At 41.2% G+C, this 24,862-nt stretch overlaps 1 protein-coding gene across 5 annotated transcripts in view; it reads right to left on the bottom strand.

Moving 5' to 3' along the window:
* LOC140486388 (transmembrane protein 45B-like) overlaps positions 1–24,862 on the bottom strand; it is a 102,291-nt gene that overhangs the window by 12,830 nt on the left and 64,599 nt on the right. For all 5 annotated transcript variants that reach the window (XM_072585446.1, XM_072585448.1, XM_072585449.1 and 2 more), the window contains 3 exons: positions 22,064–22,276; positions 10,630–10,814; positions 2,375–2,520 (listed from right to left, as the gene is read on the bottom strand). In XM_072585446.1, coding sequence (XP_072441547.1) covers positions 2,375–2,520; positions 10,630–10,814; positions 22,064–22,276 — 544 coding nt within the window. The remainder of the gene's footprint in view (positions 1–2,374; positions 2,521–10,629; positions 10,815–22,063; positions 22,277–24,862) is intronic.

Here is a 24,862-nt window from a genome sequence, read left to right as displayed (position 1 = left end):
AGAGTGGAGGCTGAGGGATGACCTATGAGAGGGTTATAAAATCATGAGGGGCATGGATAGGATAAATGGACAGGGTCTTTTCCCTGGGTTGGGTGAGTCCAGAACTAGAGGGCATAGTTTCAGGGTGAGAAGGGAAAGACATAAAAGAGACCTAAGGGATAACTTTTTCACAGAGGGTGGTGAGTGGATGGAATGAGCTGCCAGAGGATGTGGTGGAGGCTGGTACAATTACAGCATGTAAAAGGCATCTGGATTGGTATATGAATAGGAAGGGTTTAGAGGGATATGGGCCAAGTGCTGGCAAATGGGACTAGATTAGATTAGGATATCTGGTCGGCCTGGACAAGTTGGACCCATAGGTCTGTTTCCATGCTGTCCATCTCTATGACTCTAATAGATTTTCAAAAGCTGCAATGTCTAAAACAGGCAAAGTCTGCAATATTCTGAAAATGCCTATCAAATCACTGTTGTTTACAAAAATATTACTTAGCCAAACAAGGCAATGTAACCACTTTAATGGTATATTTGAAGGGATTAGGAACAGCACATTTATTTTAGTGGTGTGCCTATGTTTCTGTTTCATTAGAATTAATAGGCCATACGGTCACCAGCATGTAACTTTGTTTTACCTTATAAAGAAGCAGTGTTCCGAAATAGTGTGATTTTAAATAAGCCTGTTGGACTATAACCTGGTGTTATGTGACTTCTGACATTGTCCACCCCAGTCCAACACCAGCATCTCCACATCATGACTTATTAAGAGCATGCATCTAAGCTTACAAAGAAAAGAAATGGGATTGAAATGTGAGTGTACCACACTATAGGCAATCATACTGGAATTCTGCTGAAGCATGATGTATGATGGCAGTAAATTATGGAAAATACTAATTTCCTCTCTACGTCACTTTCTTCATTTCAGCCTACCTCATCGACTAAGCTTTTGCTCATCTGGTCTGATCTAATATCTCATAATGCTGTTCAATGTCATATTTGTTTTATAATGTTCCTGGGAAACTTTATATGTTTTAAAGGCATGTTATGAATTGTTGAATATCCACAACGATCTGAGTCTACATTGTTACAACTGCATGTGTGTCTGCTCTGGTGTTTAAACAAGATGAATTGGAAGACAAAAGTCCAATACTCATCAGACTCATTAAAAAAGGAAATCTGCCACATAGCTCCTCAATTTTTAATTTTGCCTTCTTCCCAGAGCCACTACTTTGTGTCTCTGTCCCTCTCCATTTCGCCACCACTGCCCAGTAACCAAACTAGTACATCTGTGAGCATTCTGTAGCAGTTCCATTCACTTACATAGAAGAAAGTACTTTCTGTTAGGAAAGTTACTGATTCAGAAGCAGTGATGCAGATAAAAGTAGCACTGAGTGAGCAAATCAACAGATGAAACGTGAGCAGGATTTTTTGAACAATGATGTATAATGAGTTGGCTGGGAGCCTTCCAGTCAGGGCAGACAAGCAGCTATTTAATGCTGTGAGGAACATGCCTTCCAACTCACACTCAGCAGTCTGATTGGCACGGTAACCCCAGTGGACATGACTGGGACTACAAGTAATGCCCAGATTGCCAGTCCTGCAGGCCAGGAACAGGCAAGTGCAGCAGATCGGCGAGAAGGGTTTCTTATGGTGAATTGGGAAGGTGAGACCAAGTTTGATGGGGTGACCAAGTTGGGTATCTTAAGGGGAAGATCACCCAAGGAGTTTTATGGGCAACCTATAAGAAAACTGGTACAGGACAGGAAAACTCTGCACATGGGAATTTAATGTTCTAGTAAGAAGAGTAATTTTTAAAGGCATTGTATGTTTGAAGGTTTCTAGCAATTGTTATTCATTTGTGGAAATAAACACGATAAGTAACTGACTTTTCAACATGAGCTTATTAAAATGAATTTTAAAATGTAATGTTATGGCTTCAGAATTTTACATAGTTTTCAGAACATAAATAAAATTGCAAAGTTATAAAGACAGTCATGTTTTCTTTCTAATCTTGGTGAAGATATACTGTTAGAGTCTTCAAAATATTACAGAAGTTGGATAACCCTACAGGTTGCTCAGTTCTTTATGAAGTACTCGCCCTCCTTGAAAGAAGTGAATTCGGTGATTGAATTTTCTGTGGTGCTGTACTGGTTAATACATTTCTTTAAAAAAGGGGTTACTTTATACAATTGTTAATGCAATAAGTTAACCAATGTTACAAAATACAACCTCAGAGACACTATGTAATACACTATGCAGTATCTTTATACAATTGTTAATGCAACAAGTTAATCGACATAAAATATTACCTCAGATACTATGCAGGAAATTAAGTCCCTCAGTGTTCAGCTATGAGATTGAGGAAAAAACATGTACTCACCAATTGACAATGGCATAGCTAAGAGCCACAATGAGGAGTGAAATAGCATAATGCCAGCAATAGCACATGGTAATAAACATCATATTGTCATGACTAGTTTGGTCCCATTCAGAGCTTCCATTTGGAGGATACAGAATAAATCCAATCTAAAAAATAAATGAAATAATCTAGATTAAAGAGACAGAAAATATTTGTAATTATTTTTAGATGTTATCAATAGCTATAAACTAAGCTTCTCTTCAAAAGGAACCATTATACTATTTTAGCGTGATAATTAGTTTTACTAATGATAGCTTCCTCACAAAGTCCAAAAGTGCTGTGGTATAATTAGAGGAAAGAAACTGATCAATAATATATAAACGGAGATAAAAGCACATTCTGCAGTCATATTCCTGTAATATCAATCAAACCAATACAATATGCATTGATCTAGAGAAGATTTGTGAATGGGTGCCTCTGGTGGAAGTCTGGAAATTTGCAAAAACTCGTGGAGTCCCATAGAAGTATGTATAATGATTCTGGAAATGTACAAGGAGTGCCAGTCAAGATTAAGAAACAGTGTGGGGGACAGTGACAGTTTCAAAGCCAAATTTGGACTGCACCAAGGAAAAGCAGTGAGTGCCTTCCTCTTCCTGAATGTAATGGATGTTCAAAATGAACAAGTGAGACAGGATGTGCAAAGGTCAACAATGTTTGAAGATGACATTGAGGTATGTGGTGATGTGATGAAAACATTACCAAGTATCTGTGGAACTAGAGAAAAGAGAAGCATACAGTTCAGTAGATCAAAGATCCGATTTATGATGGTGAGGTTGAGCTAGGCAAGAGGGCCAGAGTGAAGGGTTAAAAATTTTGGGTGAAGACTTGGAGAAAGCAAGCAGTTTCAAGTATCTGGATCAGTGGCAGCAGAAAATGCAAATACTGAAGTGGAAATTAAGTGATTGATTAGTTCTGGTTGGAGTAAGTGGAAGAAGTTTAATGCTACATGTAAAAAACATTGCAAGACCAGCCTAGCTATATTGTGCAAAAAATTGAATACTATCAACAAGGGAGGAACAATAACTGGATGCTAATAAGATCTAAATACTGAGATGGATATGTTCATAGAATCCCTACCGTGCGAAAAGAGACCTTTTGGCTCATCGAGTCTGCAGTAACGTTCTGAAGAGTATCCCATCCAGCTCCCCAACCCTATTCGCAAAAGACCACATTTCCCATGGCTAAGCCACCTAACCTGCACATCCCTGGACACTATGGGGCAATTTAGTATGGTCAATCCACCTAACCTGTACATCTTTGGACTGTGGGAGGAAACTGGAGCACCCGATGGAAACCCACACATGCAAGCTCCACAGATGCAGTCACCCAAGGCTGGAATTGAACCAAGGTCCCTGGCACTGTGAGGCTGCAGTGCTAACTGCTGAGCCACCATGCTACCCTAAAAAAGCAGAGAATGATTCTGATCCATCAACCTCTGGCTTCTGGGTCCAGCACACTCCTGCTGCACCACTCTGGTTACATCACTCAGTTGAGTGTTAAGAAAAGATAAAATCAGGAACCAGCACATCAGGAGGTCAGTGAGGATTGTGGCAGCATAAGAGAAAGTGGAGATTCAAATGGAAGGCCATCTGTTGCAGAAGGAGAGAGGAAAGATTATGCAGTAAGTGATGAAGTGGGACTGCCAGGAGTAAGAGGAGGAATGCCTAATGACAAATAAAAAGATGAAATAGCAAGAAACCTAAATGCAGAAGAATGGATGAGTGTCTGGGTGGGTGACACGCAGAGACAAAGAAGGGTTCAAAGTTTGGGAGAAGATTTGTAGCTCGGGTGCTCGTTTTTGTTTAGATTAGATTAGATTACTTACAGTGTGGAAACAGGCCCTTCGGCCCAACAAGTCCACACCGCACCCGCCGAAGCGCAACCCACCCATACCCCGACATCTGCACCTTACCTAACACTGCGGGCAATTTAGCATGGCCAATACACCTGACCTGCACATCTTTGGACTGTGGGAGGAAACTGGAGCACCCAGAGGAAACCCACGCAGACACGGGGAGAACGTGCAAACTCCACACAGAGAGTCGCCTGAGGCGGGAATTGAACCCAGATCTCTGGCGCTGTGAGGCAGCAGTGCTAACCACTGTGCCACCGTGCCGCCCACAAAAGCAGGCCATTCAGTCCTTACCAACCCTCCAAAGGACAGCCCACCCATACCCACCCCATCCCTGAAACCCTACATTGCTTCTGGCTAATCCACTAAACCTGCACATTTTCGGACCATGGTCAGAAGCTCAAACACCTGGAGGAAGCCCACACAGACACAGAGAAAATGTGCAAGCTCCACTCAGACCATCACCTGAGGGAGGAATTGAACCCGTGTCCCTGGTGCTGTGAGGCAGTAGTGCTAATCACTTAGCCCATGATGATTTTGTGGTTCTCTTCGCCGAGCTGGGAATTTGTGTTGCAAACATTTTGTCCCCTGTCTAGCTGACATCCAGGTGCTCCCAAGCACTGAGGATGTCACCTAGACAGGGGACGAAATGTTTGCAACACAAATTCCCAGCTCAGCGAACAGAACCACAACAACAAAGAAGGGTGGCCAACCAGCATTGTGGTGATCCCAAGTAAAATGGGAGAAGCCAAAAAAACAAGGAGGATTCCTCAATACCTGGAAAATATTTTATGAAACATTTTTATCTGAATTGATTTTATTCATATTTTCAAAATATTATTGAAGTGCAAATAAATGTTAGATTTAGACCAAGAATTACCATGCTACCAAGCAAGGTTGTGAAAGCAAACACAGAAATACAGGCAAACAGATATCGTGACCCAATGATTTTCACTTTTGTTTTATTAAATAATGTATAGTATGGCTCAGTGTGATATTATCTCCTTGCCATTTGGTTTCATGAAACATAGCAGTGAGCCTGTAAAAACAGACATAAGAAGAACAGTTCAACTCGGAGGGAAAGGGCAGTTTAGATATCAAATTATTTTGTCTGGATTACTATGGTTTTCCTCATTTGCTTGTAACATTGATTATTAGTTAATGTTATTAAAAAATAATGGACTTGTGCTCATCATCAGCGCTCAATTAAAACACAGATGACCACTGTTGTACTATGGCAAAATGTTGTATTCCCCAACACTTCTATGGAACATTCAGCAGATGTAAATTATGCCACTGCTCTCTATTGAATATTTGAAAAATAAGGGAAAATTATAAATATGCAAAACATGTAAGTAACGTTAGCCATACGAAAACAAATTAGATGAGCTACTTTCTAATTCAACATAATATTTTATGTCAATACTCTAAACCCCCTTAAACTACAGTCTTCATCATTGCATGGAATGATTTAATGATGATTGTGATTTCATGTTTTGTATCATACTGCCAATGGCAACCTGTACAATGGTCTATAATCTAAAGGAAGATTCTAAGTCAAAAGAAACATTTAATTAAAACAGGGAAGGGAAAACTTAATAAAATAACACAAAACTTGCATTTAAAATGTTAGGATATTTTCATCAATGGCATTAAATGAATAAAAATCAATTAATTGAAGTTCCACAAAATATTGTGCAGCATTCTCATCACAGAAACTGCAAAAAAACCCAAAACTTTTTACTGTCCCTAAGTACGTGTCAATAATAAATCAAATCAAAAAGGTGCCATATTTTAACACTTTGAGATTGCAACTTTGTGAAGATGTTTAAATTTAGATCATAAAATGGAGCTCAATTAGCAGAGTATCATTTCACCAGATTCCAAAACTATTGTTCTCGTTCTGCTTTTATTACTTTAAAGCTAAATGCTAAATGCCCTGGAGGAATGTGTTATGTCTAGGAAGAATAGAAAGAGACAAAAGCAGGGAAGATGTGAAGACTGGGCTATGATTTTAGAAGTAATTACTACATTTACATCTAATTACTGTATTATTGGCAGTTTTGAGCATTGAAACGTCTCAACTCCACAAGGTTGAAAAAAACAGTACGCATGCCTCCCTACTGTTATGTAGAGTATGATGTGCACAAAGATACTAAATAGCCATTATTTTGCAAGTAAGTATACTCATTGAGGACAGAATAATAGTGTTGGAGAATAAGTCATATTAATATGTTTATTGAAGTTTGGAGCCGCACTCCTAACTCAATGAGAGCTTGAAGCAGTGGATTAGATTGCTGTCCTTACTGTGCAACTAATAATTTGATGGGATCACATGGAGTAAAAATATGTGCCAACATGTTATGATTAAGACACTGGTATAGAAAATCTACATTTCTGATGCATACTGTCAACACATTTCTGTCCTTTTCAACTGTAAAAGAGGTAACCCACAGTTGTAAATCGGAGTGATAGGTTTGTATTCTCATTGATGCTCAAGGACCCACAGGACAAAATAGCTCAACTAGTTATCCTTCGATTCTCTCTCCAAAGATTCCACATGACCTGATCATTTCCAGTCATTGAGATGTACAGCATGGAAGCAGACCCTTTGGTCCAACTCGTCCATGCTGGCCAAATATTCAAACCTAATCTCGTCCCATTTGCCAGCACTTGGCCCATATCCTTCGAAACCCTTCCTATTCATATAACCATCCAGGTCCCTTTTAAATGCTGTAAATGTACCAGCCTCCACCACATCCTCTGGCAGCTCATTCCATACACACACCACCCTCTGCATAAAAAAGTTGCCCCTTAGGTCCCTTTTATATCACTCCCCCACTCCAGGGAAAAGACCTTGTCTCTTTTTCCTATCCATGCCCCTGATGATCTTATAAACCTCTGTGAGGTCACCACTCAGCCTCCGACACTCCAGGGAAAACAGCCCCAGCTTAGTCAACCCCTCCCTATAGCTCAAATCCTCCAACCCTGGCAACATCCTTGTAAATCTTTTCTGAATCCATTCAAGTTTCACAACATCCTTCCAATAAGAAGGAGACCAGTATTGCAAACGATATTCCAAAAGTGGCCTAACCATCATCCTGTACAGCCACAATATGACCTCCCAACTCCTATACTCAATACTCTGACCAATAAAGGAAAGTATACCAAACGCCTTCTTCACTATCCTATTTACCTGTGACTTAACTTTCAAGGAGCTATGAACCTGCACTCCAAGGTGCAGCAACATTCTCTAGGACCTTACCATTAAGTGTATAAGTCCTGCTAAGATATGCTTTCCCAAAGTGCAGCACCTCACATTTATCTAAATTAAACTCCATCTGCCACTCCTCAGCCCATTGGCCCATCTGATCAAGATTCCATTGTAATCTGAGGTAACCTTCTTCACTGTCCACTACACCTCCAATTTTGGTGTCATCTGCAAACTTACTAACTATATCTCTTATGTTCACATCCAAATCATTTATATAAATGATGAAACGTAGTGAACCTAGCACCGATTCTTGTGGCACTCCAGCCACTAGTCACAGGCCTCCAGTCTGAAAAACAACCCTCCACCACCATTCTCTGTCTTCTATCTTCGACCCAGTTCTGTATCCAAATGGCTAGCTCTCCCTGTATTCCATGAGATTTAACCCTGCTAACCAGTCTCCCATGGAGAACCTTGTCGAACGCCTTACTGGAGTCCATGTAGATCACATCCACCACTCTGCCCTCATCAATCCTCTTTGTGTTTTGATAGTTTGATTATGTTTTTATGTTTTGATCACAGCTTCCCAGCATTTGCAGTGCTTTGCTGTTGCATTCTTTAATTCCTTTAGCTTCACTGTGTCTAACCACTCCCCTACCACAATACTTCCCACAAAGCCCCGATCACCTGCCTCAACAGAAATTAATGTTCTTTTTATTGGCAAATTTGTTTGGGAAAGTCTACCAGGCAGACGGACCAAACCATTTCTGGGCCTAATGGTTTAAATAATCCAGGGATCAATTCTCCCTGAATAAGTTAAGGGCCAAAAAATCACTAAATTGATAAAGATGGTCAAGTCTTAAACTGAAATGCTGGTTTAGCTCACATATGCTGCTCCACAGAAATGACATTTAATCAGCCTTTGAACACTTGGCTTTTGAGCGTTAACTTTCAGATTTACAGTTTAAAATGTCAGGCAAATTTAAATAATGCTAATCTGTCATTAGGACTGAAACTGTTTTCTAAATCCAAACTTTCAAACCATTGCTCTGATTAGCACTGTACCCATTTAGCAGTTTTCACCCTTTGGTCATTATAAACACCCCCAACAGTTTATGAATAAATTCCTCATGCAAGGTCAATCATTGCCAAGCAGTAATCAAGGAAAACAGGATTCTTGATTCAGAAGTGACCTTAAAAGAGTAATTTTTAGAGAAGGTAAATTGAAAATACTACTTCAAACTAAACCATGCCAGTTGCACATAAAAACACGTTGAAACTGAAGACTGATAATAGGACATTCTTCATCATACAATGAGCAATCAAAACATTTGGTAGAGCTAATTTGGCAACATAGCAGAAATCTTGAATCATTTCAGATTCAGGTGAACGCTACGAACTGGACTTTTAATTTCAGGTTGGTAATTTGAATCAGGAAATCGCCCAACTCCATATATTGTCTTCGATATAAAGGAGCCTGCCTCGTGTAATTTTCATTCCAGAGGAGTGGGGGCAAGTTGATAACTTGAGGCAGCCATGGAAATGGGTGAATGTTGAATCTGGAATTAGAACAGCCACCTTCATTCTCTGGGACTTCGTCCAAGCTCTTACCCCTCCCTGACTGTCCCTCATCACCCAAGCCACCTGATCCATCAATCCACACCACATCATACCTGTCACTGCACCTTCATATCCACCCAACCAGTGTGTATTATGGACAGATATCATGGGCATGGGAAAACAAACTTCTAACCCTCTACTAGAGCTTCCATTTAGATGGACGTGATAGAGAAGTGCTCTCATACATAAAACCCATCCAAAGATTTTAAATCCACTCAGTGGCTTTCTGTGATAAAAAGCAAACAAATTTCTATTCAATAATCACATCAAGGACAGCAAATCCCTTAATAGCCTTTTCACTTGGTTAAAATCCAATAGCTTCCTTTTTAACAGCACTGTGGATGAACCTAACCCCCACAGACTGCAGCAGCTCAAAAAAGCAACACACCACAACCTTCCCATTAACAATTAAGGATAGAAAATAAATGATGCTGGCATAGCATTTTCCAATGAATAAAAAACTATTTTAAATCAAAATGTAGTCACAGCCCCTCTACTGAGAGAAGTGTTTTAAACACTTTGTTTTAATAACAAACCTTGGGATATAGCAAGAACAATACCTATTGAAACTTTGGGAGCAGATAGTATATTTTTAGCCCAAGATACACCAGATGTCCTTTCAGTCAATGTGTTCTGGAAACATGTGACTTTGTTTAATCTGACTGACACAACCTTGTTTAGACAAAATCTTTTTAAAGGGCTGGGGTTTGAAATAATTCAACTCACAACATTTAAATAGATGTTATCGGTTTACATTTTTGCCATAAATTTGTGACTCTTATCCTGTTGGAAGAGCAAAAATTGGGTCAAATTTCATATAGCCTTACAGAGATTGGATTTCTAACCTGTGTGATTCACACCCTAGCCTGTTAATGGGGTTTTGATAATGGACAGTGGAGGCTAAATTGCCCTTCTTTTGCGTAACTAAGTTGCAGGCATGAGGTCAAAGTTATGGTAGCATGCATCAATCTGTTGCAAATATGTGATACTTCCACTGTTGGCCCCATATAATTTCTTTTAAAATTCTATATTTCCAACAATGATGTGGGTTAATTTCATCAATCGTAATTACATTTAGTTACACCTGCACCCAGTTGTTAGGCCAGTTAAAGACCTAAGAAACCATATGATCTAGCACATAAAGGCAAAGTGCCTACACTTTTGCCTTGTGTGCTTATACACTGTCAATATAGATATTTTATGCCAAATAGTTGAACTGCAAAAGCAAAGCCATAAATGATTTCTGTTCATGCGTGCTGAGCTTCAGCTGTAATCCTCAATAGTTTGGAGTATCTTTCCCACTTCCATCTTTACACATTTTATTGCCACAAATCTCATTTTGCTCATTTACCATCATTTCTTTTCTCATTACTAACTTGAAGTTTGTTTGTTTTCTCTCACCAGTGTTACCCAGTCATTGTCTCTTATTCTATTTTCCTGGTTACACACTAGAAGTGGTGGATTTAAGGAGGGATTAGTATTCATAGTTTATGGAAGAGGGAGGAGAAAATTCAAATCAAAAGTAGTCCTTACCTGCCAGAACCAACTGCCCTGCAGTATACAAAGGCTTGTCCTCAAAAGCTCCAATACTATATTCCCCCGGAGGAAGACTTCAAGAAAGATGCTAAGAGAACCGCCAAACACGGCCACCAACAGCAGGATGTGCACATGAAGATCAAGCATCGCACGACCATGAACATGGTAATAAAACAAAAAACCTGCAGAGTAAATAAAATGATTATTTGGGGGATGCTGGGTGGCAAGGAATACCTTCCGAGGTGATTCTCACACATTCTAGATTTTACCAGCTGAACTATTGAATGTATGGAAGTCAAACACTATTATTCTCTCCTAAACATAGAACATAGAACATAGAACAATACAGCACAGAGCAGGCCCTTCGGCCCACGATGCTGTGCCGAACTTCTAACCTAGATTAAGCACCCATCCATGTACCTATCCAAATGCCGCTTAAAGGTCGCCAATGATTCTGACTCTACCACTCCCACGGGCAGCGCATTCCATGCCCCCACCACTCTCTGGGTAAAGAACCCACCCCTGACATCTCCCCTGTACCTTCCACCCTTCACCTTAAATTTATGTCCCCTTGTAACACTCTGTTGTACCCGGGGAAAAAGTTTCTGACTGTCTACTCTATCTATTCCCCTGATCATCTTATAAACCTCTATCAAGTCACCCCTCATCCTTCGCCGTTCCAACGAGAAAAGGCCGAGAACTCTCAACCTATCCTCGTACGACCTACTCTCCATTCCAGGCAACATCCTGGTAAATCTTCTCTGCACCCTCTCCAAAGCTTCCACATCTTTCCTAAAGTGAGGCAACCAGAACTGCACACAGTACTCCAACTGTGGCCTCACCAAAGTCCTGTACAGCTGCAACATCACTTCACGACTCTTGAATTCAATCCCTCTGCTAATGAAAATTGTTTGAATTTATTATTACATTCGAGCAAATTTGGATTTCTCGTCAATGTTTCAGACAGAGCTTATGATACAATGAGCATACAGCGGTTAACATGATGGAGCCGGACAGAGACGGAGATTTCGTTACAGGATGAAGACAGACAGACTGCTGTGGGGTGCCTAGGACGGAAAGTCCAGTCACCTCCAGAAGGTGGAGGCTTGGGTACATAACAGGCAGGAAGTGGAGGAGCCAATCAACAAGACAGCGTCACCCTGGCAACACGCCAGCGTCACCCAGTGTCGTCAGGCGACAGGGCCGTGTCACCCCAGCAACAGGACAGCATTACCCAATGTCGTCCAAGCGACAGAACAGTATCACCCAGGCAACAGTACAGCATCACCCAATGCTGTCAAGGCGACAGGACAGCGTCACACAAGCAACAGGACAGTGTCACCCAGCGTCACCCTAGCAACAGGACGGTGTCATCCAGACGAGAGGACAGTTGTCACCCAGCGTCACCCTAGCAACAGGACGGTGTCATGCAGACGAGAGGACAGTTATCACCCAGCATCACCCTGGCAACAGGATAGTGTCATCTAGTGTAACCCCAGTATTTTACAAAACCGGGACTAAAGTATTACATTTGTCATTTTCAGATGAATTGGTTTGTGGGGTTCTCCCAGTTGTTGGCTGCAACTTTGACAGAGATTTCTCTGAAACAGAAGCAAACAATGAGAAAATATTCAGAGATTCAACCTGTTTTGTCTTTTGCGCTGAGAAAGAATATGCAAAGTCTAATTATTAGCAAGAATATCCAAGCACTTGTCGACGTTTGTCCCTTGTTTATTTCAATCACCCATACAGAAGTAAGAAACCTCCTCCCACAATACATGCTGCAAAATTTTTTTAAAGTGCAAGCAATGAATGTAGTTAATTAAACCTAATAATGAAGTTCGTCATTTAGTCACAAATTACACAAAACACTTACAAAATAGCCATGAAAAATTTATAAAATGACCCCAAAGGATCTAATTGCATCTAAATTAAAATTCCACAGGAACTGCATTTTGAATCACAAAACGGCATATTTGCTGGACCATCAAACTTAATTCTATACACAACACAGTAACACATAGAAAAATCATTTATTTTTTCCTCAATACTATCATTGATGATATCAGATAAAATATTGTGAAGAAATGTCTTTTAGGCCAAAAACTAAACAAGATTATTTAAGGCAACACTCCAATTAGCTCTTGGAGAGCACTCTGGAGAGAGTGATCATAATTCAGTTGTTTAGTTTAGCGATGTACATGCCACAGGGCAAGAATTATAGACGGGGGATTGACAATTGTAATGTGATTAGGCAAGGCTTAGGACGCATAAAATGGGGTAGCAAAATGCAGGGGATGGGGACAATCGAAATGTGGAGCTGGTTTAAGGAACAAATATTGCATGTCATTGCTAGGTATGTCCCTGTCAGGCAGGGAGGAAGTGATAAGGTAAGGGAACCGTGGTTTACTAAAGAAATTGTAGCTCTTGTTAAGCGGAAGATGGAGGCTTATGTGACGTTGAGACAAGATGGTTAAGATGAGGCAATGGTGCATTACAGATTAGCTACAAATGATTTAAAGTGAGAGTTATGAAGAGCAAGGAGGCAACATGAGCACTCTTCAGCAGGTAGAATAAAGGAGAGCCCTAAAGCTTTCTATAGGTATGTGAGGAATAAAAGGATGACTAGGGTAGGAATAGGGCCAGGCAAAGACAGCAGTGGGACCTGTGGACCCTGTGGAGATCGGAGAGGTGCTAAACGAATATTTATCATCTGTTTTCACTCAAGAAAAGGAGAATATTGTAGAGGAGAAGACTGAGATCCCAGCTATTAGACTAGAAGGGAATGAGGTTAGTAAGGAGGAAGTGTTATCAATTCTAGAAGGAGTGAAAGTAGGTAAGTCCCCTGGGCTGGATGGGATTTATTCAAGGATTCTCTGGGAAACTAGGGAGGAGATGACGGAGCCTGTGGCCTTGATCTTTAAGTCGTCATTGTCAACAAGTTTAGTACCAGAAGACTAATATACTGGCCGGGAAATTTGCTAGAACTGCTTGGGAGGATTTAAACTAGTAAGGTGGGGGGGGGGGGGGGGGGGAGGGGGTGGGGAGACTCAGGGAGATAGTGAGGAAAGAGATCAAACGGAGAATGGTACAGTTGAGAACAGAAGTGAATCAAATAGGGCAGACAGGGACAAGGTAGGACTAATAAATTAAACTGCATTTATTTCAATGCAGGGGGCCTAACAGGGAAGGCAGATGAACTCAGGGCATGGTTAGGAACTTGGGACTGGGATATCACAGCAATTACAGAAACATGGCTCAGGGATGGGCAGGACTGGCAGCTTAATGTTCCAGGATACAAATGCTACAGGAAGGACAGAAAGGGAGGCAAGAGAGGAGGGGGAGGAGTAGCATTTTTGATAAGGGATAGCATTACAGCTATGCTAATGGAGGATATTCCTGGAAATACATCCAGGAAAGTTATTTGCGTGGAACTGAGAAATAAGAAAGGGATGACCACCTTATTGGGATTGCATTATAGATCCCAATAGTCAGAGGGAAATTGAGAAACAAACTTGTAAGGAGACCTCAGCTATCTGTAAGAATAATAGGGTAGTTATGGTCGGGGGTTTTAACTTTCCAAACATTGACTGGGACTGCCATAGTGTTGAAGGTTTAGATGGAGAGGAATTTCTTAAGGGCAAATCTTGACCTACTCTTGTGAAATAAGGTAGGGCAGGTGACTGAGGTGTCAGTGGAGGAGCACTGTGGGGCCAGCGACCATAATTCTAATACTTTTAAAATAGTGATGGAAAAGGATAGACCAGATCTAAAATTTGAAGTTCTAAATTGGAGAAAGGCCAATTTTGACGGTATTAGGCAAGAACTTTCAAAAGCTGATTGGGAGCAGATGTTCGCAGGTAAAGGGACAGCTGGAAAATGGGAAGCCTTCAGAAATGAGATAACAAGAATCCAGAGAAAGTATATTCCTGTCAGGGTGAAAGAGAAGGCTGGTAGGTATAGGGAATGCTGGATGACTAAAGAAATTGAGAGTTTGGTTAAGAAAAAGAAGGAAGCATATGTCAGGTATAGACAGGATAGATTGAGTGAGTCCTTAGAAGAGTATAAAGGAAGTAGGAGTATACTTAAGAGGGAAATCAGGAGGACAAAAAGGGCATTGGCAAATAGAAATAAGGAGAATTCAAAGGGTTTTTACAAATATATTAAGGACAAAAGGGTAACTAGGGAGAGAATAGGGCCCATCAAAGATCAGCAAGGCGGCCTTTGTGTGGAGCCACAGAAAATGGGGGAGATACTAAATGAATATTTTGCATCAGTATTTACTGTGGAAAAGGATATGGAAGATATAGACTGTAGGGAAATAGATGGTGACACCTTGCAAAATGTCCAGATTACAGAGGAGGAAGTGTTGGATATCTTGAAATGGTTAAAGGTGGATAAATCCCCAGGACCTGATCAGGTGTACCCAAGAACTCTGTGGGAAGCTAGAGAAGTGATTGCTGGGCCTCTTGCTGAGATATTTGTATCATCGATAGTCACAGGTGAGGTGCCAGAAGACTGGAAGTTGGCAAACATGGTTCCACTGTTTAAGAAGGGCGATAAAGACAAGCCAGGGAACTATAGACCAGTGAGCCTGACCTCAGTGGTGGGCAAGTTGTTGGAGGGAATCCTGAGGGACAGGATGTACATGTATTTGGAAAGGCAAGGACTGATTAGGGATAGTCAACATGGCTTTGTGCATGGGAAATCATGTCTCACAACTTGATTGAGTTTTTTGAAGAAGTAACAAAAAAGATTGATGAGGGCAGAGCAGTAGATGCGATCTATATGGATTTCAGTAAGGCGTTTGACAAGGTTCCCCATTGAGACTGATTAGCAAGTTAGATCTCATGGAGTAAAGGGAGAACTAGCCATTTGGATACAGAACTGGCTCAAAGGTAGAAGACAGAGGGTGGTGGTGGAGGGTTGTTTTTCAGACTGGAGGCCTGTGGCCACTGGAGTGCCACAAGGATTGGTGCTGGGTCCTCTACTTTTTGTCATTTATGTAAATGATTTGGATGCGAGCATAAGTGGTATAGTTAGTAAGTTTGCAGATGACACCAAAATTGGAGGTGTAGTGGACAGCGAAAGGGTTACCTCCGATTACAACAGGATCTGGACCAGATGGGCCAATGGGCTGAGAAGTGGCAGATGGAGTTTAATTCAGATAAATGCGAGGTGCTGCATTTTGGGAAAGCAAATCTTAGCAGGACATATACACTTAATGGTAAGGTCCTAGGGAGTGTTGCTGAACAAAGAGACCTTGGAGTGCAGGTCCATAGCTCCTTGAAAGTAGAGTCGCATGTAGATCGGATAGTGAAGAAGGCGTTTGGTATGCTTTCCTTTATTGGTCAGAGTATTGAGTACAGGAGTTGGGAGATCATGTTGCAGCTGTACAGCACATTGGTTAGGCCATTGTTGCAATATTGCGTGCCGTTCTGGTCTCCTTCCTATCGGAAAGATGTTGTGAAACTTGAAAGGGTTCAGAAAAGATTTACAAGGATGTTGCCAGGGTTGGAGGATTTGAGCTAAAGGGATAGGTTGAACAGGCTGGGGCTGTTTTCCCTGTAGCGTCGGAGGCTGAGGGTTGACCTTATAGATGTTTACAAAATTATGAGGGGCATGGATAGGGTAAATAGACAAAGTCATTTCCCCGGGACTGGGGAGTCCATAACTAGAGGGCATAGGTTTAGGATGAGAGGGGAAAGATATAAAAGAGACCTAAGAGGCAACTTTTTCATGCAAAAGGTGGTACGTGTATGGAATGAGATGCCAGAGGATGTGGTGGAGGCTGGTACAATTGCAACATTTAAGAGGCATTTGGATGGGTATATGAATAGGAAGGGTTTGGAGGGATATGGGCTGGCAGGTTGGGACTAGATTGGGTTGGGATATCTGGTCGGCATGGACGGGTTGGACTGAAGGGTCTGTTTCCATGCTGTACATCTCTATGACTCTATGACTGTATGACTGGAGGATTGCTAATGTGCCCTTGTTGAAAAATGGCAGCAGAGATGACCCAGGTAATTATAGGCCAGTTAGCCTTACGTCTGTTGTAGGAAAAATTTTGGAAAGGATTTTAACAGATAGGATTTATAATCATCTAGCAAGCAACAACTTGATTTCAGATAGTCAACACGGTTTCGTCAAGGGCAGGTCATGTCTCACAAACCTCATTGAGTTTTTTGAGAAGGTGACCAAGCATGTGGATGAGGGTAGGCCAGTTGATATGGTGTACATGGACTTCAGTAAAGCCTTTGATAAGGTTCCACGTGGTAGGCTATTGAAGAAAATGCAGAGACATGGGATTGAGGGTGATTTAGCAGTTTGGATTAGAAACTGGGTTTCTGAAAGAAGGCAGCTAGTGGTAGTTGATGGAAAATATTAAGCCTGGAGGCCGGTTACTAGTGGTGTGCCACAAGGATCTGTTTTGGGACTACTACTGTTTGTCATTTTTATAAATGACTTGGACGCAGGCACAGGGGGATGGATTAGTAAATTTGCAGGTGACACTAAAGTCGGTGGAGTAGTGGACAGTGTGGAAGAATGTTGCAGGTTGCAGGGGACTTTAATAAACTGCAGAATTGGGCTGAGAGGTGGCAAATGGAATTGAATTCAGATAAATGTGAGGTGATTCACTTTGGGAAGAATAGCAGGAAGGCAGAATACTGGGTCAATGGAAAGATTCTTGACAGTGTGTATGTGCAGAGGGATCTTGGTGTCAACTTAAATAGATCCCTGAAAATTGCCACCAGGTTGATAGTGCTGTTAAGAAGGCATACGGTGTGTTAGGTTTTATTGGTAGAGGATTTGAGTTCCTGGAGCCATGATGCCATGCTGCAACTGTACAAAATGCTATTGCAACCTCACTTGGAGTATTGTGTACAGTTCTGGTCGCCATATTTTGGGAAGGATGTGGAAGCATTGGAAAAGGTGTAGAGGAGATTTACCAGGAAGTTGCCTGGTTTGGAGAGAACGTCTTATGAGGAAAGGCTGAGGGACTTGGGTCTGTTCTCATTGGAGAGAAGAAGGCCAAGAGGGGATTTAATAGAGACATACAAGATGATCAGTAGATTAGATAGAGTGGATAGTGTGAGTCTTTTTCCAAGGATGATGATATCAGCTTGTACGAGGGAACATAGCTGCAAATTGAGGGGTGATAGATTTAAGACAGATATCAGAGGCAGGTTCTTTAGTCAGAGAGTGGTCTGCCTGCCAATGTAGTTAACTCAGCCATATTAGGGGCATTTAAACAGTCCTTGGATAAGCATATGGATGATGATGGGATAGTGTCGGGGGATGGGCTTAGATAGGTCAGCGCAACATCGAGGGTCGAAGGGCCTGTTCTACACTGTATTGTTCTATGTTCTTGTTGCTGTGCATCAGATAAACTGCGTCACTTTTAGAGGTATTTGTGATGATTTGGGTTCTGCCAGGGTCACTCAGCTCCTGACTTCATGACTGCCTTGATCCAAATGTGAACAAAAGAGATCAACTGCAGAGGTTAGGTGAGGATGGATGTCTTCTGAGTATGCCGTCAGGGAGCTCTGAAAGAAGTGGTGTAAATGGGAATTGGGGGATATCTCTCCATTAGTTGGAATCAGATCTAGCACAAAGGAAGACGGTTGTGATTATTGGAAGTCAATCACTTTAGTCCCAGAACATCTCTGTAGGATTTCCTCAAGGTAGAGTGCTAGGCTCAACCATCTTCCCTCCAACATAAGTTCAGAAGCAGGGATGTTTGCTGATGATTGCATAATATTAAGTATCATTTACATCTCCACAGATACTGAAGCAGTCCTTGTCAAAACCATTTTTCATATTCATGTAAAGCATTACCCTCTATATTTGTGTTATTTTTAGGGTATTCATCATTATGTAGATTAGATAGCATGAAAACTAAAAATTGGATAAATTCCTGTCTATTTCTAAATCTTTTAATGTGGGATCTATACATATGACATTTTGTTAATTATTGTCAACAAATTGCCCATAATCTGTTACCAAAATGGGATGATAAACTGACAAAGTTGACGTTGGATGTTTCAAATTTATTGATAATGAACTAGGGCAGGAGCTTCCAAATGAAAATTAAATGATTCCAAGCATTTCCTAAGGGTAAATGTCATATAAACATTATACATTTGGCTTTGCACACTCTCTCATCAGCCCATTCACCCCAACCACATCTTGAAATGAATTACCCATGTCCCTCACCCAAAACTCACTGTCTTCACTCAATAGTTACAGGATTCACTGTCATCTCTTTCATTCACCTTTCACAGCCCAAAATTAATCTATATAACATTGGATTCTATCACATTCTTTTTCTCTTAAGGAAAACTACAGCATAACAATTTGTTGATACAAGAGCAACCAAACAAATTAGTTGGATAACCAGAGATTGCAGTCTCCAAGTCTCAAACTCAGCCCTTGGTGGATTAATTTTCTCCTAAATTATTCTTTGTAGACTTCACAGTTATATTAAGCTAAATAAGCAAGCAAAGCAATACCTATGACTATAACTGTGTTTGAACCAGTTAGATTTATAATACTTCAGCCTTAGACATGAATCCTTTCAATGCAACCTTATTACAAAGCTTCAGAAGTACCTTGCTGATGTGAGCTTATGCCTGAAAAAAGATTGATCTCCAACTGACTCAAAGGAAGCATTTTATTTTTGTTGATATTTTCAGTTTCCTATAACCTCAGATTACCTCAGATCAGACCCTCCCATTACAGTTTAGGATCTGGGCCAATCTCACTGCACTTCGCCCTGGGTCATTCAGACCACTGCACCTTTGGGGGGGGGGCACTGTGCAGCTTTGTCCCCAGGCACAGTTCACTGACTTCCACCTTGCTGTTTCTCCAATCACAGACTCTTTCTCTTGGTGAGGGAATCTGAGTGGAGCAACAGAGCAACTCAGTCATACTCAATGATTGGAGGCACAACTCACAGATATTGTCTCTGCCATATAGGGGCAGACTTTTCAAAACTGATCACAATCATGTATGATTTTTCCTCAGTGATTTGATTGCTTTCAGGAGAAAAAAAATGCTCTCTGCCCCTGTGCATTTTCAGCACTGGTCCATATGCAGCAAGACCTGGACAGCATGGAGGCTGTGGACTCCTGTGGTAAGTAACAAATGTATAGTATCACAAATGTGCCAGACACTGAGTATGTCCAAAAAGGCAGAATTCAATCATTTTCCCTTGATGTGCAATAGCATTTCCATCACTGAATCTGCCACTATCAATATCCTGCCGTTACTATTGTGTGTACGGAAAACTCTCCATTTGCCTCAGTGTGACAGCTCCCAACAATATTCAAGAAGATGTGACTGGCACCCCATTCAGCACTTTCAATATTTAATCTCTCCACCATTGACAAGATGCACTGCAGGAACTCAGTAAGACTTTAACAACACCTTCCAAACCTATGACCTCTACCATCAGAATGGACAACGGCAGCAGATGCAAGGGAGTTCCACCATCTCGGAGTTCCCCTTTAAGACAGACCATTCAGTCTTAGAACTCTGTTTATTTACTGTCGCTGATTCAAAGACTTGGAATCCTTTCCAGACAGTACTGTGGGTGTCCCAACACCTGAAAGACTGCAGTAGTTCAAGGAGGGTGCTCAACCGCCACCATTTTGGATGTGATTAGGGATGGGCAATAAATGGTGGCCTTGCCAATGATGCTCAAACTCCAAGAAAGAATTTTAAAAAAACACTGCTTCATTCTACATGTATCATTTGGATATATTCCTTACAGAGCTTTGAAAATCCAACTTTGATTAGAATTATAGTCATAATGTTGTACAGCATGGAAACAAACCCATCAGTCCACTTCATCCATGCTGACCAGATAACCTAAGATAATCTATTCACATTTGTCAGCATTTGACCTGTATTCGTCTTCATGTACCCATCCAGACGCCTTTTAAATGTAATTGGACGAGTCTCCACCACTTCCTCTGGCGGCTTATTCCGTACACACACCACCCTCTGTGTGATTGGTGATTTCAAAATCCTTCTGTTCTCACCTTAACCTGTGCCCTCTGGTTTTGGAGTTCCCTACCTTGGGGAAAAGATGTTGGCTATTCACCCTATCTATGCCCCTCATGATTTTATAAACCTCTAGAAGGTCACCCCTCAGCCTCCAATGTTCCAGGGAAAACGACCCCAGCCTATTCAATCTCTCCTTAAAGCTCAAACTCTCCAACCCTGATAACATCCTTGTAAATCTTTTCTGAACCCTTTTCAAGTTTCACAAGATCTGTCCTCTATCAGGGAGACCAGAATTGAACAGAGTATTCTAAACATGGCCTAACCAATGTCCTATACAGCTTCAACATGACATCCCAACTCCTATATTCAATACACTGACAAATAAAGGCAAGTGTACCAAATCTTTCTTCACTACCCTGTCTACCTGCGACTCCACTTTCAAGGAACTATGAATCTGCACCCATAGTCTCTTTTTGGCAATGCTCCCCAGGATCTTACCATTAAACGTCTATGTCCTGCCCTGATTTGCCTTACCAAAATGGAACACCTCACATTTACCTAAATTAAATTCCATCTGCCACTCCCCGTGTTATCGGCCCATCTGATCAGGGTCCCGTTGTACTTCTTCACTGTACACTGCATCACATATTCACATCCAAATCATTTACATAAATGACAAAAAGCAGTGAACCAGCACAGATCCTTGCAGCACACTGCTGGTTAGAGACCGCCAGTCCAAAACACAACCCTTTACCACCAACATCTGTTTCCTAACTTCAAAACAACTTTCTATCAAAATGGCTAACTGTCCCTGGATTCCATGTCATCTAACTTTCCTACATAAGGGTCACCATACTTCAGGTAAGGGAAGAGGTTGAGAAGAAGGGTCCTTCATTGTAACTTCAACTGGTGCAGGAATTGAACCTATTGGTATCATTCTGCATTGCAAATGAGCTATCCAGCTAACTGAGCTAACTAACACCACCGCCCCCATTACCATTGGTGACTTAGGAAATTGTTGCCTTTGAATTACGTAGAATTACAGATTTGCAAATTCAGTAATCTTTTGATTTCCATAGGGAAGACCAGAAGACCGTAACACATAGCAGAAGTTAGTAATTTGATCCATCAATCTGCTCCAACAACCAATGAGATCATGACTGATCTGATAATCCTCAACTCCACTTTCCTGCCTTTTGCACATAACCCTTGATTTCTTTACCAATTACAAATATATATCAACCTGGGACTACCAGTTAGTTATCACACTTTTTTTACAAGGTGCAACAAGAGCATTTTGAGTGGCTATGACACCACTGGCGAACTTAGCCATACATGCCCCCTACTGGCTAACTCTCAATTATAAACATTACACAGTTAGGTTAGAAGTCTTTGTTACTTTAAGAATGAATCAGCAAACCTTCAATGAAGACTGCAATGGCAAGCATGAGCCTGTCAAGGGCTAATGGCACTGCAGGCGTTATATGGACTATAATGTCCACAATCCCTGAGATGCCATAGAAGAGATACATTGTTGCATGCTGCCAGTTCATCAGGTGATCCCAATGTTTTTCTTCATAGTTATAAAGCTTCATATGGGGCCCATCAGGAACAAACTGCTCTGCTATCATGCCTACAACAACAACAAAAATTAAAAGGATGTCACTCTTTCATAATTAATCATTATTATTCTTTAAACACAAAACATTTCAGTGTTTTCTGGGTGATGAACATGTCAATACAATATTTTTAACAAAATTACATTACTTGGGTGCTAGTCCTTCATAATGACCAACCGATGAATTCACAGAAATTTAACCTCTGAACACTTAAAATGTTAAACAGATGAGGTCGTATAAATACAGAGCAAACACTCAAAGAACAACAAAGCTGCAGTCAGAGTGTAGCATAAAGCTCTCAGTCTTATGCAGACTAGCCAGACAACAGGAATGAAAATGTATTTATATTGTACTAAATCCTAAAGTCTATTTGCTAATGGAGACAGTTCTGTAAAGTGTGAGGTTATACATACTTTCCTCAATGGAACAGTCAATTCATTTTGTTTTTACTCACACATGGGATGTGGGCCACTGGCTTGGGCCAGTATTTTATCCCTTCTCTAATTACCTTGAGGCGGTGATGGTGAGTTGCTGTCATGAACCAATGTAGTCCGTGTGCTTTTGGTAGACAGACAATGCTGTTAGGGAGGGAGTTCCAGGATTTGGATCCAGCAACACTGAAGGAATGGCAGTATATTTCCACATCAAGATGGTGAGTAGCTTGGAAGGAAACTTGCACAGTACTGTCTGCGCTGTTTAAGATTGTTCACGATTATGCAGGCACTAAATTGAACATTAGTTTAAAGCCTATTTTATTTGTCCCTCTGTAGCCTCGCAGTTTAAAGGAAAGATTGATGCCTATAGTTCTGTTGATCTGCAGAGTGGAAGAATTTGGGAATTCTTGAATTACATTGTGAAACCCAAAGCCAATTGTGGATAAGGTTAGTGGCACTGATGTTACAGAAAATCTATATTGTACATTACTGCTTAGATTCTAAAATCAATAATTATCTATTGACTTGTGGAAAGTTATCAGAGAAATCATTGGGAACTGAATATCACAAAGATAATATTTTGTTTCCAACTTGAAATATCCGATAGCCAGAGAGTTGGTAGGAGCAGCATTGACTGGAGTTGCACATCGATCTTTATGAAATTCCAGATGCAGCAGTCTCCATGGGAATTGACCCAGAACTTTCAGATTCTGATGGATAATTTCTCTGCAGCTGGAACCCTCTGAAAACACCTCATGGTGTCAGAGGTTCAACAGATTCCACTTCCGTTACTTTGATAGTTACATAGGTTAAAAACCTAGTGTAACTTCTGATACCTAGCAAGCTGACACACTCCTCCCAAAACTACCAAACTACCCCACTCAAATACACTTCACAACCCCCTTACTGCACCAGGATCCATGACAACAACCCCTCCCACCTAACCAAGCCCCTCAAATTCAACCTAGTTCTAAATCATGACCCCAGCATCTGATGCTCACCCATACACCTGCCCATCACTGATTCTGCCTTCAGAACCTGCCTCCCACAAGGCCCTGCTCCTGGTATCCTCTTCCCCATCACTGGCCTGTACCCTCAGTACCTGCTCAGCACATATCCTTGGCCAGCAAACCTTCTTGCTCACTACCCCTAACACCCCCTCCTCCCCACTGCTGGTTCTAGGGGCTTGAGTTCCTTTAAATAACCTGTGCTAATTTCCATAATGCTATATGTTTCTGATGGAGGCAAGATTGAAATTCTCAGCTGTAAAGATGGAGCTCAGCACTAATGTAAAAATTGTGAGTAGAATGGCAATCCGACTGTGGATGTCGCTACTCCAAATATCTATGCCATTGTGTTTTACAATTGTGTCTCTAAATTAGGATAAGATGCAGGAATGAAGCCAGTCAGCTGACCTGCTCGGAATTCTGCAGACCACAAATTGAGGACACGGGGTGTAGGCTATAAAATGTTCACAACTGTAAACAATAACTAGCTGTACCACCAAATACCTTTATGAATGTAAATTTATAATAATAAAGGACCACAAACCTCTGCTAGGTTTACTTAAAGAGGACAAGGCAGTGGCACCTATAGTTTCAGGCCGAATTCAGCAGTGAGCTCTAATACTAAGCATCTATAATTACAAGTTATTACATAAATAATAAGGAAGGCCAAGTAGCAAATGCAGATGCATTGAGCTGCCTCCCACTGGTAAAATACACCACTGGTGGTACCACCAATGGAAGAGTCCGTAATGGTTTTAAATTCTCTGAACAGTATTTGCATATTGTTATGGGGAGCAAGAGTGATCATCTTGAGCAATGGTCCAGATACCACTGCTGACCTCCACCAGGGTCATCCAGGGGTTTCCAAAACAAAGTTGCTGGCAAGAGTTATATCTGGTGGCCAGGATTAGATGTACACATAGCCACACTGGTGGGGCAATGCCTAGAGTGCCAACAAGGTCAAAGATTACAGGGATGTTGATAGAAAAACTGTGCACATGTTTTGCAATGCATGGACTCCTGGAGTGTTAGTCACAGATTATCATTTACCAGCAGGGAATTTGAGTATTTTGCAAAGTAAATGGTACTCTACATAAGGACAACTCCAAACTAACCATCATCCAATGGTTTGGCAGAAATAGCAGTCCAAACTTTGAAA

Source organism: Chiloscyllium punctatum, chromosome 15 (assembly GCF_047496795.1).
Source record: "Chiloscyllium punctatum isolate Juve2018m chromosome 15, sChiPun1.3, whole genome shotgun sequence".
Lineage (NCBI taxonomy): Eukaryota > Metazoa > Chordata > Chondrichthyes > Orectolobiformes > Hemiscylliidae > Chiloscyllium > Chiloscyllium punctatum.
Note: the sequence above shows the minus strand (reverse complement) of the source record. Positions and strands in the feature narration are given on the sequence as shown.